The sequence below is a fragment of the Strix aluco genome, chromosome Z (genome assembly GCF_031877795.1).
Source record: "Strix aluco isolate bStrAlu1 chromosome Z, bStrAlu1.hap1, whole genome shotgun sequence".
Lineage (NCBI taxonomy): Eukaryota > Metazoa > Chordata > Aves > Strigiformes > Strigidae > Strix > Strix aluco.
The window spans coordinates 84,743,608-84,757,573 of record NC_133971.1 but is presented as its reverse complement, the minus strand read 5'-3'; the positions used below and the strand labels follow the sequence as shown (position 1 = coordinate 84,757,573).

At 48.0% G+C, this 13,966-nt stretch overlaps 1 protein-coding gene across 1 annotated transcript in view; it reads right to left on the bottom strand.

Annotated features, from left to right (window-relative positions):
- Positions 1-13,332, bottom strand: part of LOC141918832 (myosin-IIIb-like) — a 29,553-nt gene extending 16,221 nt beyond the window's left edge. The window contains exons 1-14 of the mRNA XM_074813678.1: positions 13,185-13,332; positions 13,036-13,101; positions 12,820-12,950; positions 9,956-10,058; positions 7,102-7,204; positions 6,477-6,633; positions 6,042-6,144; positions 5,647-5,775; positions 4,349-4,457; positions 3,022-3,138; positions 2,193-2,293; positions 1,674-1,760; positions 1,438-1,503; positions 1,034-1,147 (exon numbers count right to left, since the gene is read on the bottom strand). Of these exons, the coding sequence (XP_074669779.1) occupies positions 1,034-1,147; positions 1,438-1,503; positions 1,674-1,760; positions 2,193-2,293; positions 3,022-3,138; positions 4,349-4,457; positions 5,647-5,775; positions 6,042-6,144; positions 6,477-6,633; positions 7,102-7,204; positions 9,956-10,058; positions 12,820-12,950; positions 13,036-13,101; positions 13,185-13,301 (1,503 nt within the window). The 5' untranslated portion in view covers positions 13,302-13,332. The remainder of the gene's footprint in view (positions 1-1,033; positions 1,148-1,437; positions 1,504-1,673; positions 1,761-2,192; positions 2,294-3,021; positions 3,139-4,348; positions 4,458-5,646; positions 5,776-6,041; positions 6,145-6,476; positions 6,634-7,101; positions 7,205-9,955; positions 10,059-12,819; positions 12,951-13,035; positions 13,102-13,184) is intronic.
- Between the last annotated feature and the right edge of the window lie 634 nt (positions 13,333-13,966).

Genomic DNA, 13,966 nt, shown 5'->3' with positions numbered 1-13,966 from the left:
TGAAAGTCACCTCCACAGCTTGCCAGGAGCAACTGTTAAACTGAATGTACACTTGAATTCGGTACACTGGCTTGAAAGTGAATTCTGTAAATGCATATCCACTCCATTCAGATGCAAATCCTGAGGAACAAACCACTGCAGATGGCACTGAGGTATGAGAACCACAGGAGTGCAGCACAACACTGAAACATCCACCTTTCTTGTTCTCATTTCCTTGATTATGAAGTTTCATTTACTTTGGTTTATGCTTCACTCTTTTCCTTGCTCTCCCCCTCTTTGAAAAGGCTTCCCTCCTGTTGTTATGCATCCCCTTGCTTCTCTTGCTCCCCTCCTTTCTCATCTCCAGCCTGGTGCTCTCCTATCTATGTTGGGTGTTAATTTCTGTTATAAAGAATGTCATAAGTAATAACTTAGTCAACAATGGTGAGATTACTAAATTACATATTACAATGACCTGAATTGTCATGTCTGCTCCTGCTCCAAAAATTGTCTCCAATCAAAATATTTGGGTCAATGCTTTCAAAATTGGTGGCAGTAAAGTTACATGCATAGTCCTAAGTCTCAAGCTGCTTAGATAACATTTGAATGTATAAATAATTGCCTCCACTTTCAAAACACCTGGCTGCTCTCACTGTGTTCCTCAGTGCTTGCAATAAAATAGTGACTGCTATGATCTGGAACCCAACAGGTAAAGGTAAAGCCATCAGTCTGTCCTCTGGTGCTGCACAGCGGATGCAAAGCTTTTATTTTATACAGGACTATTTTAAGAGGTCCAATGATGATGAGTATAGCAAATTCTTCTAATACCCTATGCTGGTAGAGGTAGTGTGACTTCCCTCAGGGGTCCTCTCTTCCTGTACCTTCTACAGAAATCCCAGGGAATCCTAGGAGCCAACTCCCTGGGAACACATCACTTCTGTTATATCATCATCAGATCATACACTTCTTAACATCAAAGCCTTATTTGTCAAGCAACACATTTCCCCCCTCCTACATACATTACAACAGCGTTCTTCCTGAAAACAGTACATACTTTCCCGGCATAGTGAAGGATGCTGAAGCCCAAAACACGGCCTCGACCTGGCTGGAAGTGTAAATTCCCCTTGAAGCTGCTGTTTAGTTTATCCACAAACGTCTTGTCAGTGGCCTGCAAGAAAATAGATTTCATAAGGCTGCAACAAGAGTCCTGATCAGGGTGCATGGAAGCAAAACAAAGTGCTGGACGATACATACTGTACTCTCAGACTCTTCACAGGGATGCCAATATGATTGGACTGTCTCTGATCTGGCTGTCCTGTCTCATCAGTCACACATGGGAACACTTCTGCTCACCCTGTCTTTAAAGTCACACTCCAACATAAGAGCTCTCTCTGAAGCCCAGATACTTATTGCTACATTCCCCCACACTATTTTTTCTGCCCCCTATCTCATGCATACCTGAGGGAATGCACTCTGCTCATCCAGAAGAGACAGGAGCCCAAGTGGCTTGGCCAGGAGCAGATTCTGTAGGGAAAGGAGACACATTACACATATCTAAAGCAGTACAGGACATCTACTCTCACCTACACCACCCTTTGAAGAGGTTCTTCCTAGGTGCATCTCCTCCCCATAGTAGCAAGAGCAAGAATCCTCTCTTGACTGGATGAAGCAATTCTCTCAGTCCTCTCACTCACCAGAATAGGTTCATTGTTGTTGAATGTGATAGTCTCCCAAGGTAACTCTTCTTCCTTATAGGCAGCCTGTTCCAGCTGGAAAATGTGCTGAAACAGAGAAAAAAAGAGGTTGGAGCACCGCTGAACATCTTCCTTCCCATCCTGAACAGAGGACAGAGGCGTGGCTCTCTCACCCACAGCATCAGAGGCCCAAGATGAAACTGCTGTTCTGCATGCTCATCTGTAAGGCTGTCACTCACTGATCCTGGTGCATAAAGCAGGAACACCTCTCAAACTGTAAGTGTCCCTGCTCTGCCAAATTCAGTCACTGCTTGACCCTTCTACTCCTTCCTTTCCTGCACCAGTGGCTCCCCTGCCACAGCAGAGGAGGTTGCTGCTTTCCACCCTGCTTCACTAATCACCATTTCTGTTCTTCCAGGCAGCAGACCTGTTTTTCCCCAAGCTCTCCTTCATATGCCAGGTAGATCAGTGCTCTGCTTTCTCTGCTGCACAAGGTGAGATGACCCACAGCAGACTTACATGGTTGAAGAAGTGCTGCAGCTGCTCATTGGCCAAGTTTATGCAAAGCTGTTCGAAACGATTCACTGCAAAGTTTTCAAACCCAAAAATATCCAAGATACCTAAAAGAGGGAAGACAGGACACCTAAAAGAGGGAAGGAGCCTGCAGACCATCCCTGCAGATAGCTGCATACCCCAACACACAACTAAATCTCCCACCACCCAGCTCTTGTGGCACACGGAAACCCCAGCCAAGTCACCAGCAGCACCCCTCCCATAATGCCCACTGGAGAACTAGTTAGGAGAAACCCCACTCCCACCCCTGGCTCTTCTGCAAAACTAGAGTACCCAGAACTACAGCCTCACAGTTGGTTCAGATCAACCAACTGCTCAGAGTTGGCTAAAGCCCTGCAGACTTTATGCTGCTGACTAGTATCTCCAACACGATCATGTCTTTGATAATCACAGAATCAACTAGGTTGGAAAGGACCTTGAAGATCATCTAGTCCAACCATTAACCTAACACTGCCAGTTCCCATCTACACCATATCTCTCAGCGCTATGTCAACCCTACTCTTAAACACCTCCAGGGATGGGGACTCCACCACCTCCCTGGGCAATTCATTCCACTGCCTAATAACCCGTTCTGTAAAGAAATACTTCCTGACATCTAGTCTAAACCTTCCCTGGTGCAACTTGAGGCCATTACCTCTTGTCCTGTCGCTTGTTACTTGGTCAAAGAGGATCCCTGCATGCAATCTCTGTGAAACATCATATTGTGCCTTTCTATTGTTGTGACTGAGGGATGCACATTTAAGGACAGAACAGGAGCAAGGCAGGCAGAACTCACCTATCTCCCCCAGTTCCACCTCAGGATCCACGTTCTCAGCCAGCAGCTCATTGATCTTGCAAACAATCCAGCCAAATACTCGGCCATAGGCCACCTTTGCAATGGAGTCCCTAGCATCTGCACAGAGAGAACAGCAGCTCACTGAAGGGCTCCAAGGAGAGCAGGGAACATAGCACACAAGGTGGCTCAATATATTCACCTCTAGCAACAATGTCTAGTTGTTTATGAAGCTATTTTAAAGATCTGATAAAGATTAGATATCTGTATGATCATCCCTGCCCTCTGCTCGCTCACACAGAGCTCTTTCATTCAAAGATCTTCACAGTCTTTCTGTAAGATCAGACATGGCACACTAGGGCACTTGTGAGACCATCTAAAATGGAAAATTTCCAAAAAAGTCCAGCCACTTTTTAGAATATCCCGAGACTTGCCTTCCCCTCTGCAGGTCTACTGAGTATGGATCCCCTCACTGCTAAACCAAGCAAGAGGTTCCAAGTTGTAAAGTTGTACTTGGAAAACTGAAAGGTTCTGTTCTTCCTAGTCCACAGATGCAAAATGTTTAAACGCTGTGAGCAAGAGTAGGATGCAATTGATGGAAAACTTGCTGACATCTAAGAACAAAACCAAATCAACATGACCTATTGCATGATGGGAGATGAGCATTTTATTATTTAGAGAGGTGCAAGAGAAGACATTTGGTAAACAGAACTAGCTCATTCTCCATTTCCAGTTTTTTCTTTCATTTATTTTAAGAATTAATCTAGAAATCCTGAGATTTCATGCTTTTTAAATTTATTTTAAAAATCTTTTATTTTAACCAAACCTTTTTGTGTAGATTATCTTGGATTATTTTCTTTTCTTGTTGAAAAGGAAAATAAGACCTTGTGTTTGCTACTTTAACATACTCCCCTTTCATGTCACTCCTTCCCTGATACTGTGCTGTCTCACGGATTCTCTCAGTTATTTCTCCATCTACTATCTAGAGCTCTGTGCACTGCTAGCACTCTGCAACAGGAGCCCTCCCCTCTTTTGTACCTACAGCTTCCTTCTAGGCTGGACTGAGGGAGAAAACAAAGCTAATTCCTTGGTTTCTCATTTTAATCTCTGCAGTCTCCTGGAGATCAAACAAAAGTAGTATTCATGGTCCTACATGTCAGTAAGAGACTAAACAGATAAACATTGATATACTTGCCCCTGTGCAAGAGGAATGAAGGGGCACAGACAGACATCTTTGTTCCCAACAAGTTTCAGATGTGTGGGGATACCCTTCCATCAAATACGGGTCAGTCTTTCTGACTGCACATCTGCAATTCATTATGTTTCTTACCTTCTGCCTGCTGCTGGGTGTGAAAACGCTGAATCTGCTCGCCTCGGGTCACCGACATTGTACAAATAAGGCATTTTAACAGTTCATCTTCTTGGACTCCAAACTGACCCTGGGAGAGGGGAAAGAGATGAGGACAGTTAATAGTAAACCTTTGTTTTACTTGTGGGGATTGTATCCCCTTGCATCTGTGTGGCACGCAGCGTAATGGGGTCATGATTCAGATTAAGGCCTCTGAGCTCTAGTGTAAGGTAAATAATACTGTTAACATCTCACAGCACTGGAGTCAGATGCGGGCTCCAAGATCTCCGTTATCCCTGCAGTGACCAAACTCACTCTTGCACTCTCTCTGAAATACTTTGTTTTGCTCTCACCGTGCTACCACCTTTCACCTTCTTTGGGAGCAACGCCAGACCCTGCTGAGTGGTTTAATGACTTATTGAACAGCACCACACAGAGGTGACTGTGCAGGTGCTGAGATGTCTGAGCTTCAGCAGACAGAGTCACATGAACCCACAAAAGACAGGAAACAAAGGGAAATCAGACACAACTGAAGCCTTTAGTGATTGCTTTAACAGGAATTCCCCTTCCATGGGCAAAAAACAAGGAGCAGACTTTAAGAAGTAACAGAAAGAAGTTGGCTGCTGAACAGATGTAGGTGGTTGTTTCAGGTATGGTGTAGGAGGGAAACGGGCAAAGAGGTCAGAGTGAAACCAAAAACCAAGGGTGCTGGGATTTCAAACAGGTCAAAATAAAAAGACATAGAAAGGGCAGAAATACAACACATTTTTCTGTTGTGTTGTTAACAAACAGGATAATGTATCCATACCATATAATAAAAATGGGATGGTCCTGGGGAATATATACTTCTTAATCTGTGATAATTTCATGTGAAATAGTAGGAAGCTTAATTCTGGATAACCAACGAAAATTGATAGCAGTTAACGTGGTATCTTTGGACAAGATCTGTCAAGAACACAGAACTAGCATTCAGACACTGCACACCTGAATTTCTCCAAGGCATCATCACACTTAGTAACATATAACATTTAATTTTAAAAAGCTTGTATTGTATGAAGTCAACAAGGCTATGCAAGAGACTGGTTCTAGACACACAAGAAATAGAAGCTGGGAAGTGTCTTTTTGGGAATGAATAGCAGTGAACACAAACAGCCATGGGATCATACTGTGCATTTCTGGAAAAAACTCCTTGTTCTTCAGGAGCAGCTTCTGCAGTCACACTGCCAGTGAGAACCAGCATCCTATCCATAATGTTTCTGTCAGCTCTTCTTGTGACTCACCGCTGCAGCCTTCAGCCATCCCCGGGAGGCTTCACTCACTTTTACAGACCCATTGCTCTCCTCAGGTTCAAAGGTCACATTGCCCAGAGACAACACACCAGCCAAGATAGCCTGCATGTCCACTTGCTCCTAAAACACAAAAGAAAGGTGACTGAAAACCTACCAGCATGTAACATATACAACATGGAGGCCCCAGAAGTTGGAGAGGTGAGGGAAAGGCACAGGCAGTCTGTGGGAAAAGGCTCTACACAAAGTCTGACAGACTCAGGTGGTTTGGAAGCAACACTGAAAATCCAGAGAGGAGAGAAATAGGACTGACCCTCAAAACAGCAGCCAGAAAGAAATCCTATGCCTGCAGGAAGTACAGAAGGAAATTAAATGACCCCAGAACTAACCTGTTCTTGGAAGCCCACCATGTCAAGAGCATTGCACACCTCTTGGTATTTGTGTTTCCAATGCTGAGCTACATCCTGTGTACCAAATCGTCCACTTATGTACCTGAGAAAGTGTATATCCCATACAAAACCGTCACACAATCAGCACAGCAAGTCAGTCCTACCCCACAGGAACAAAGCAAATCAGCAGCAGTGGACATGAAAGGGAAAGAAACTTTTCCAAGGTAATGCAGCAAAGACAACTCCAGCCCTCCCAGCTTCCATGATGACCCATACAGGTAGCTCCATTCAGATCCCACTCCAGCTTCCAGTCACTGGTTTACCTGTACCAGGCTCCACAGATAGAGCCACAGGGCAGATGCATAGGCTCCATTATGCTTTCCCCTCCACCCCCATCATGAAGACTAAACTAGGGTCTGTCTGCCTTTGAAGTACCTGTAGAGTGAAGGATCCAGTAGCCCATACATCTCCTTTTCCTCTGACGAGAGTCCAGCAAACATGTAGTAGAAGATATGGAAATTCCTCTCCCCAGCATCTTGTTGCACTACCCGTGACTTCTCTAACAGGTACTCACTCAGCTTTGCACCTTGCACTGCACACAAGAAAGTGACAGGGTAAACTTTGCACTTGGGGACAGGAAGTTGACTGAGCTGTCCCGCATCTCTTATTTGGTGATAGGAGCATGGAATTGTCTAAAATAACTTCCTTGTGTGCAACACCCTCTAGGCTGCTCAATACCCTGGAAATGGGCTTCTCCATGCTTCCCATCATCTTAGAGATGTCTGCTCACCTCCTTTAGCAGCAACTGAGGCTTCTGGCACCATAGAATATTACTGACACTTCCCCTGCACTGTCACCTCCATATCTTTCCTGTATGCCCACACTGTCCAAACTCAGGCCTTATCTTACAGCTATGGTTGCTGTAATATTTTACTTAATTGCACACCCTTCCCACAGGGAGTCAGGTGTCAAAAATTCATCCTCCACAAGTTCTGGCTACTCAGTCCACTCCCTCCAGTGCCTAACCATCCCCCAGACTAGTAATTGCCCTTGACTTTACCTGTATTTTTCTGGAAATGCAGCTGTATGTATTTTCCAAAGCGGCTGCTGTTGTCATTCATCACAGTCTGGGCATTGCCAAAAGCTTCAAGCAACGGATTTACCTAAAACAAGACAGCAAGCAGAACAAGCATTCTTCAAATTAGGTGATAGAATCTAACTTACTTGGAAAAGTTCAACTTAGCATTTACTACTTGGCATTCAGCTGAAACAGGAGCCATTCCATGAGTACCCAAGAGCACCTGTTTTATCATACCCTGGATAAAGGAACTGAAAGAGGCAAATGTAACAAACATTAGCAGCATGAGATTACTGAAAATAAGCACAAATTGATTTGATCTCAGTAAGATCATTGACTCATCTGTTAAAATATAAGGTTGGTATAACGGATTTCCACAAAGCATCTGACATGGTATCACTAGATAATTGGACTGCTATACTACAACAGTAAACAAGGTAAACATGGCACTCAGTAAATGCAAGCATGGTAACTTAGCTACTGAAGTTTGTAGATAGCACAAGACTCAGGACAGTGAATTATAAAGAAACTAACAGAACAATCAGATCAGCTTGGTAAACTGGCTGGAAACAAGGTGAAATGACAATTTTTCTATATTTGAGCAAATAATGCCTGCTGACTGGAAGAATGATGCCTTAGGGTACATGCTGAGCAGCCTGCTGAACACGGCTTTACAGCATGACACTGTAATCCCAAAAGGGCTAACTTAGTCCTTGCATATATCTACAGGAACCACATAAGATACCTATTATTTCTTCACCATCACCTCCAGGCTTTCCAAGGGCAGCTCACCTGGACTGAAGTGAAATTTGTTTCCAGTGGAAGAATTGCAGGCTGGCTTCAGGCACTACGCTGAGCAAACACAGCTATCCTGCCTCCTGAACCTGCTCAGGTCAGGAGCAGCAGTGTGGCCCAAGCCAGCTCCAAGCAGAGCCACCAGGTATATCAATGCTGTGTTCCCACAACGGAGCACAGACATTCACCTCGGATCCACTGTGGATGATACCACACTGAAATAATAAGCTCTTCCAGAGCCCAAAGCATGGTGCAGTGTATTGGGTTTACACAGCAAGGTTTCGGTAGTGGGGGGGCTACAGGGGTGGCTTCTGTGAGAAGATGCCAGAAGCTTTCCCCACGTCCAACATATGGCTCGAAGACAGACCCACTGCTGGCCAAGGCCAAGCCATCAGCAATAGCACCTCTGTGATAACATATTTGAGAAGGGGAAAAAAACCCTGTGCTACAGGAGCCAGAAGATAGGAGCGAAAATATGTGGGAGAAACAACTCCGCAGACACCAAGGTCAGTGAAGAAGGAGGGGAGGAGGTACTTCAGGCACTGGAGCAGAGATTCCCCTGCAGCCCATGGTGAAGCCCATGGTGCAGCCCATGGTGAAGCCCATGGTGAAGCCCATGGTGAAGCCCATGGTGAGGCAGCAGTGCCCTGCACCCATGGAGGTTAATGGTGGAGCAGATCTCCATCTACAGCATGTGGAAGACCCCACACCAGAGCAGGGGGATGTGCCCAAAGGAGGTTCTGACCCTGTGGGAAGCCCACACTGGAGCAGGCTCCTGGCAGGACCTGTGGAGAGAGGAGCCCATGCTGGAGCAGGTTTGCTGGCAGGACTTGTGGCACCATGGGGGACCTACGCTGGAGCAGTCTGTTCCTGAAGGACTGCACCCCATGGGAGGGACCCACGCTGGGGCAGTTCGTGAAGAACTGCAGCCTGTGGGAAGGACACATGTTGGAGAAGTTCGTGGAGGACTGTCTCCCACAGGAGGGACTCCACGCTGGACCAGGGGATGAAGGTGAGAAGAAAGGAGCAGCAGAGACAATGTGTGATGAACTGACCACAAAGCCCATTCCTCATCCTCCTGCACCGCTGGTGGTGAGGAGGCAGAGAAATCAGGAGTGAAGTTGAGCCTGGGAGGAAGGGAGGGGTGGGAGGAAGGTGTTTTAAGATTTGTTCTTATTTCTCATTATCCTACTCTGATGTTAATTGGCAATAAATTAATTTTCCCCAAGTCGACTGTGTTTTGCCTGTGACAATAACTGCTGGGTGACCTCTCTGTCCTTATCTTGACCCACAAGCCTTTTGTCGTATTTTTCTCTCCTCTGTCCAGTTGAGGAGTAGGGGTGATAGAGAGGCTTGGTGGGCACCTGGTGTCCAGCCAAAGTTAACCCACCACACACAGAAAGATCTCTCTGCCTCTACAGGAAACCTGTAAACACAGACTTTAAAATGAAGTAGTCCAAGAACTCAATCTGCTTAATCTATCACATGGACAGTTAAAGTATGATGTGATCAAAAAAACCTCACAACACCTTGGGGAGCAATTCAAGTGGAAATACTTCAGACCAAAGAGACAAATACATTTCAAAATCAGCTAGCAAAGGTGTATGAAAATAGCAAAGATGAAGTTAGCAGGTATGTGCCTGACAGTAAGTAGAAGTAGCCAAGGAAAGGTGACTGAAGACTGTGTGGATTCTCCATCCCTGTGTACCATTAAATCAAGACTTAATTTTTCTAATAAAAGTCCTTGTTCCTCCTAAAAATGCCCCTAATGCCTTGTCACAGAGAACATGATAAATGACTGCAATAGTTTTCTATCATTTAAGATACCAGTACATTCCCAGCAAGCAGAACTGCTGACCTACCAACCTTCTAATTTGTGGTCAGCCATTTCACCATCCTTACCCACTATTTTCTTATGTGTCTCATGTTTTGCTCCCTGACTTCCAGTGGTGATTCATCAGCAGGCTTCCTGAGCCTTATGCAAGCTGTCCTGCAGCAGTGTTGCTTCTGCACCTTCAAGCACCATCAGGTAATGACCTACCTGAAGGATCTGCTGTTCCAGCTGCGAGTTGCCTTTGCATAGGTTCATTATGTGCTGCAACAATAGCTTCGTACTCTCTGTTTTCCCTGCACCGCTCTCTCCACTGCCAAGAAAAAGCAAAGGAAATTCCTTTGTATATTTGTTTTGCCCCTTATGTCTTAGTGTCCCATCCCTCGAGAGTGCTTCCCTGTCCAAGAGTTTCATAACTTTTTCAGCTAAACTGCATGTGTGAGTACAAACTCACACCACAGCTTTACACAGTGGATTCCACAAGGTACTGATCCCTCTTCAGGGGAATTTTTCCCCTCATCTACAAGGAAGTAGAGGTATACCCCATGCCATCACTTCTGGATGGGGTGCACCCAACAGACCATTTGCCCCGTTTCTTAAGAAAAAACTGTATCTAACTTCTGGAAAACAACCTCCTTCAAAAGTGATCTGATAGATCGACTGGAGTCACATACGCTGGAGTCGATAGCTTCCTCTTTCTTCAAAGAGATTTGCCCCATCCATCTCACATTCACAACTGAGTACTGATCTTGAGATACTGCAGCAATCTCAAATCTCAGGCACTTCACACATTCACATGCATCAGCCAGCTGAGAAGGTGGTCATGCCACCGCAGAGCTGCCCGCACACCCACAGCGGCAGCGGTGCACGTCACTCCGCCGTCACACGTGCCCAGCACCTCCACCTCCAAGTCAAACAAGCAGCACTCGGAAAGCACAGTTTCCCCCGTCCTGGGAGGGGGAATGTACAATCAGTGAGACAACGTGTCCTTGACTGACAACGTCATACGGGCAGAGAACTTCAGTGTACGCACAGAAAAAAACAAATGCAGGAAATGCTGAAGGTATACTTGAGGGCAGGCTTCTGTTTCCACACCTGAACTTTGAGCATCTGGTGTGGCTTTACTGCTTTGTAGCTCTCAGTAGCTGTGCTTGGGATCAAGTATGTGTCATAGGTGGCTAAATACCTCAAATACAACAGATACCTGATCTCAAGCACAGATCAAGCCATCACCATCTGAATGTGCACAAAGATAGTAAGACCATTTTGCCAGTTGGGAACATGCCATCCAGACAGTGCTCCTGCTCAGTGTATGTTTTTTGTCTTCAGTGACTTCCCTCCTCCACAGAAGCACTATCAGTCAACACTCCCATGGTTCAAGCTTATCCTTGTATCCTCCAGCAAGCACAACAGCTTTATCAGATCATGAAAACACTCTCCAGCTGCAGGTGTGTAACTGCCCCAGGCTGTGAAAAAAGCAAAGTCATCTCCAGGAGACCCAAGTGCTGTACCACAGCATACTCAGGCTGTGACTAACACCCACTGGGAATGGGAAGGCAAGAGGAGCCAGTGGAATTTGCAGCACGGGACAACTTGATTGCAATAAGCATTTGCCACCCAGGGGCAGCCACTGTGTACAACATCAGCCTCTGAAACATGCCATCCAGAACTCCCAGACTAAGTTGGAGAGACCAAAGAGACCACAAGGAATAGTGGAACCTGGTCTGTCCCCATGCTGTTCTGATGAACTATCTAAGAGGGGTGACTTCGTCCTCCCCCTCCACCCCAACTTTAGCCATGATTGCTAATCTTATTAATGAATGTTTCACCACTTGCAGAAAGCAAAACCATGAGCTTCCTGTGACAGCAACACACAGACCAGTTAATAGGGTTGCAAGATGCACAACAGGAGTAGTTCAGACTCTCATCTCTGAGACCACAAACTGCTGAGAGAAAACAATGAGACCACTGACTTCTTGGCAAATGCCCAAAGGTTACTTGTTCTTGTCTTCCATCTCCCAAGACAAACACTATGACTGTTTTCCATCCTAAGAGCCCTACCAGCATCCCCTCTTCCACCTGCTGACTCCATGGCCACCAAACACTTCATGAGAGCACTTCACGTGAAGCACAGGCACTGATGGCATGCAGGTAGAGAAATGAATGGGGCTCAAGTGACCCTCAAGGTCAGCTCCCCGTCCCACCACAACACTCAGCAGTAATTCAGCAAGTTTTTTCCACACTGTGTAGACTGAAAATACTGTTAAAATGACTGGAAGGCCAATATAAAGAAGGGAGTATTAAATCAAACAAGCTGGCAATTAACATTTTCACCAAGATGACATTTAAACTGTTCTGTACGATAGCCAGAACACAGTTAGTGTTTTGAGGCTTTCTCCTTGATGTTGTTTGAGGCTTTCTCTGCTAGTTGATGTTGTCTGAAGCTTTCTCTGCTACTTGATACTATCTGCTGTCCTGTACAGTTTCAGCAGAACAAAAACATCACAGAGTGAAATGTTTGTGACAGGGGTAAGCTCTTAGGTTACAAGAGCCCATTTTTTTTCCCTTCTAGTGCACAGAAGTGCCCAGGACAGTAAGATTTTTCCCAGACCAGATTACCAAAGGTCTTGGGACAAAAAAGCTTCTGTTCTTCTTTCTCCTGCTCTGTGGTTATATATGGGAAGATCCACTTTGGGAAAAGAGGTTCCTCTCATTACAGATAACCTTTGGTTAAATCCTTCCAATACCAATTGCCCTCCAGATGCAAACCTGACATATTTAGCTGTGTTACCAGCATCGGCAGCTGAGCTGCTTCACAAAAGCCAGCTTACCTTTGCCACACACCTCCCTTCACAACCTGCGTGCTCTCCTGTCTGGAAAGCAAATGGGTCAGGAAGAGCAATGTGTTGCAAGCGCAGTTGGGTTTTGTCACACCACCAGCACTAGAGATGAGCTTCGCCTGAAGCTTCACCGGGCAGAGCCCAGCAAGAGCTCGCTGGCCGCCACCCGGTCCCCCTCCTCTGCCTGGCTCCGGCGAGCCCCCAGTCCGGCCCGGTCGCCCACCCAGCCCTCACCTGATGACGATGCACTGGCTCTGGGGCCTGCCCCCCCGGTGGCCCAGCATGCCGTGGTAGGCCCGGCTGGCCACGGCGAAGATGTGGGGGGGCAGCGCGCCTGTCTCGTGGCACCGGTACCGCTCGGAGACCTGGGGGGAAGAGGAGGGGGTGAGGTGGTGAAGGCGCTGGGCGGGGGGCGGCGGGGCCCGGCCGGCGGGGGTCGCGGGGACTCACCTCTCTCCCGTAGAGCGGCAGCGGCTGGAAGGGGTTCACGGCGATGAGTATGTCCCCGACGCCGGTCTGGCGGAGAGGGGGAGAGCCCGTCAGCGGAGAGCCCGTCAGCCGAGCCTCCGCCGCCCCCCGCCCCGGCCCCCGGCACTCACGTAGATCTGCTGCCGCAGGAACCGCTCCCGCAGCCCGCCCAGCAGCGACGCCTCGTCCAGCTCCGCTAAAGCCGCCAGGTCCCCGGCCGCCGGGCATCGCTCCCCCAGCGACACCATGCCTGAGGGCTGCCGGCACCGCCGCCCGCTCGCCCTCGTCTTCTCGGCCCGGCCCGGCCCGGCCCGGCCCCGCCCCGCTCCCGCTCCCGCTCCGCCCCGGACCGCCCGCCGGGGCGGGGCCGCCGTTTGAACGCGGGGCGGTGGCGGCGGGGAGCGGCAGGTAACGGGCGGCGGTGGTGGTGTGGCTGCACGCGGGGCTGAGGCGGCAGTGGGCCTCGCTGTGTGGAGTGTGTGTGGGGGGTGTGTGTGTGGGGGGGGTGTGTGTGTGTGTGGAGTGTGTGTGTGTGTGTGTGTGGAGAGTGTGTGTGTGTGTGTGGAGTGTGTTTGTGTGGAGTGTGTGTGTGTGTGTGTGGAGTGTGTGTGTGTGTGTGTGGAGTGTGTGTGTGTGTGTGGAGAGTGTGTGTGTGTGTGGAGAGTGTGTGTGTGTGTGTGTGGAGAGTGTGTGTGTGTGTGTGGAGAGTGTGTGTGTGTGTGTGGAGTGTGTGTGTGTGTGTGTGGAGTGTAGGGGGGGGGTGCGCGCGCTCTCAGCCCCCACCCCGGGGGTCCCGTCCCGGAGCCCGAGGGGAGCGTGCGGGGTGGCCGAGGGCTGGGGGCGGTGCAGGCCCGGGGGGACACGCCCAGCCGCCCCCCGGGTGGAAGGGCCGGCTCGCGGCGGCGGCGGGACG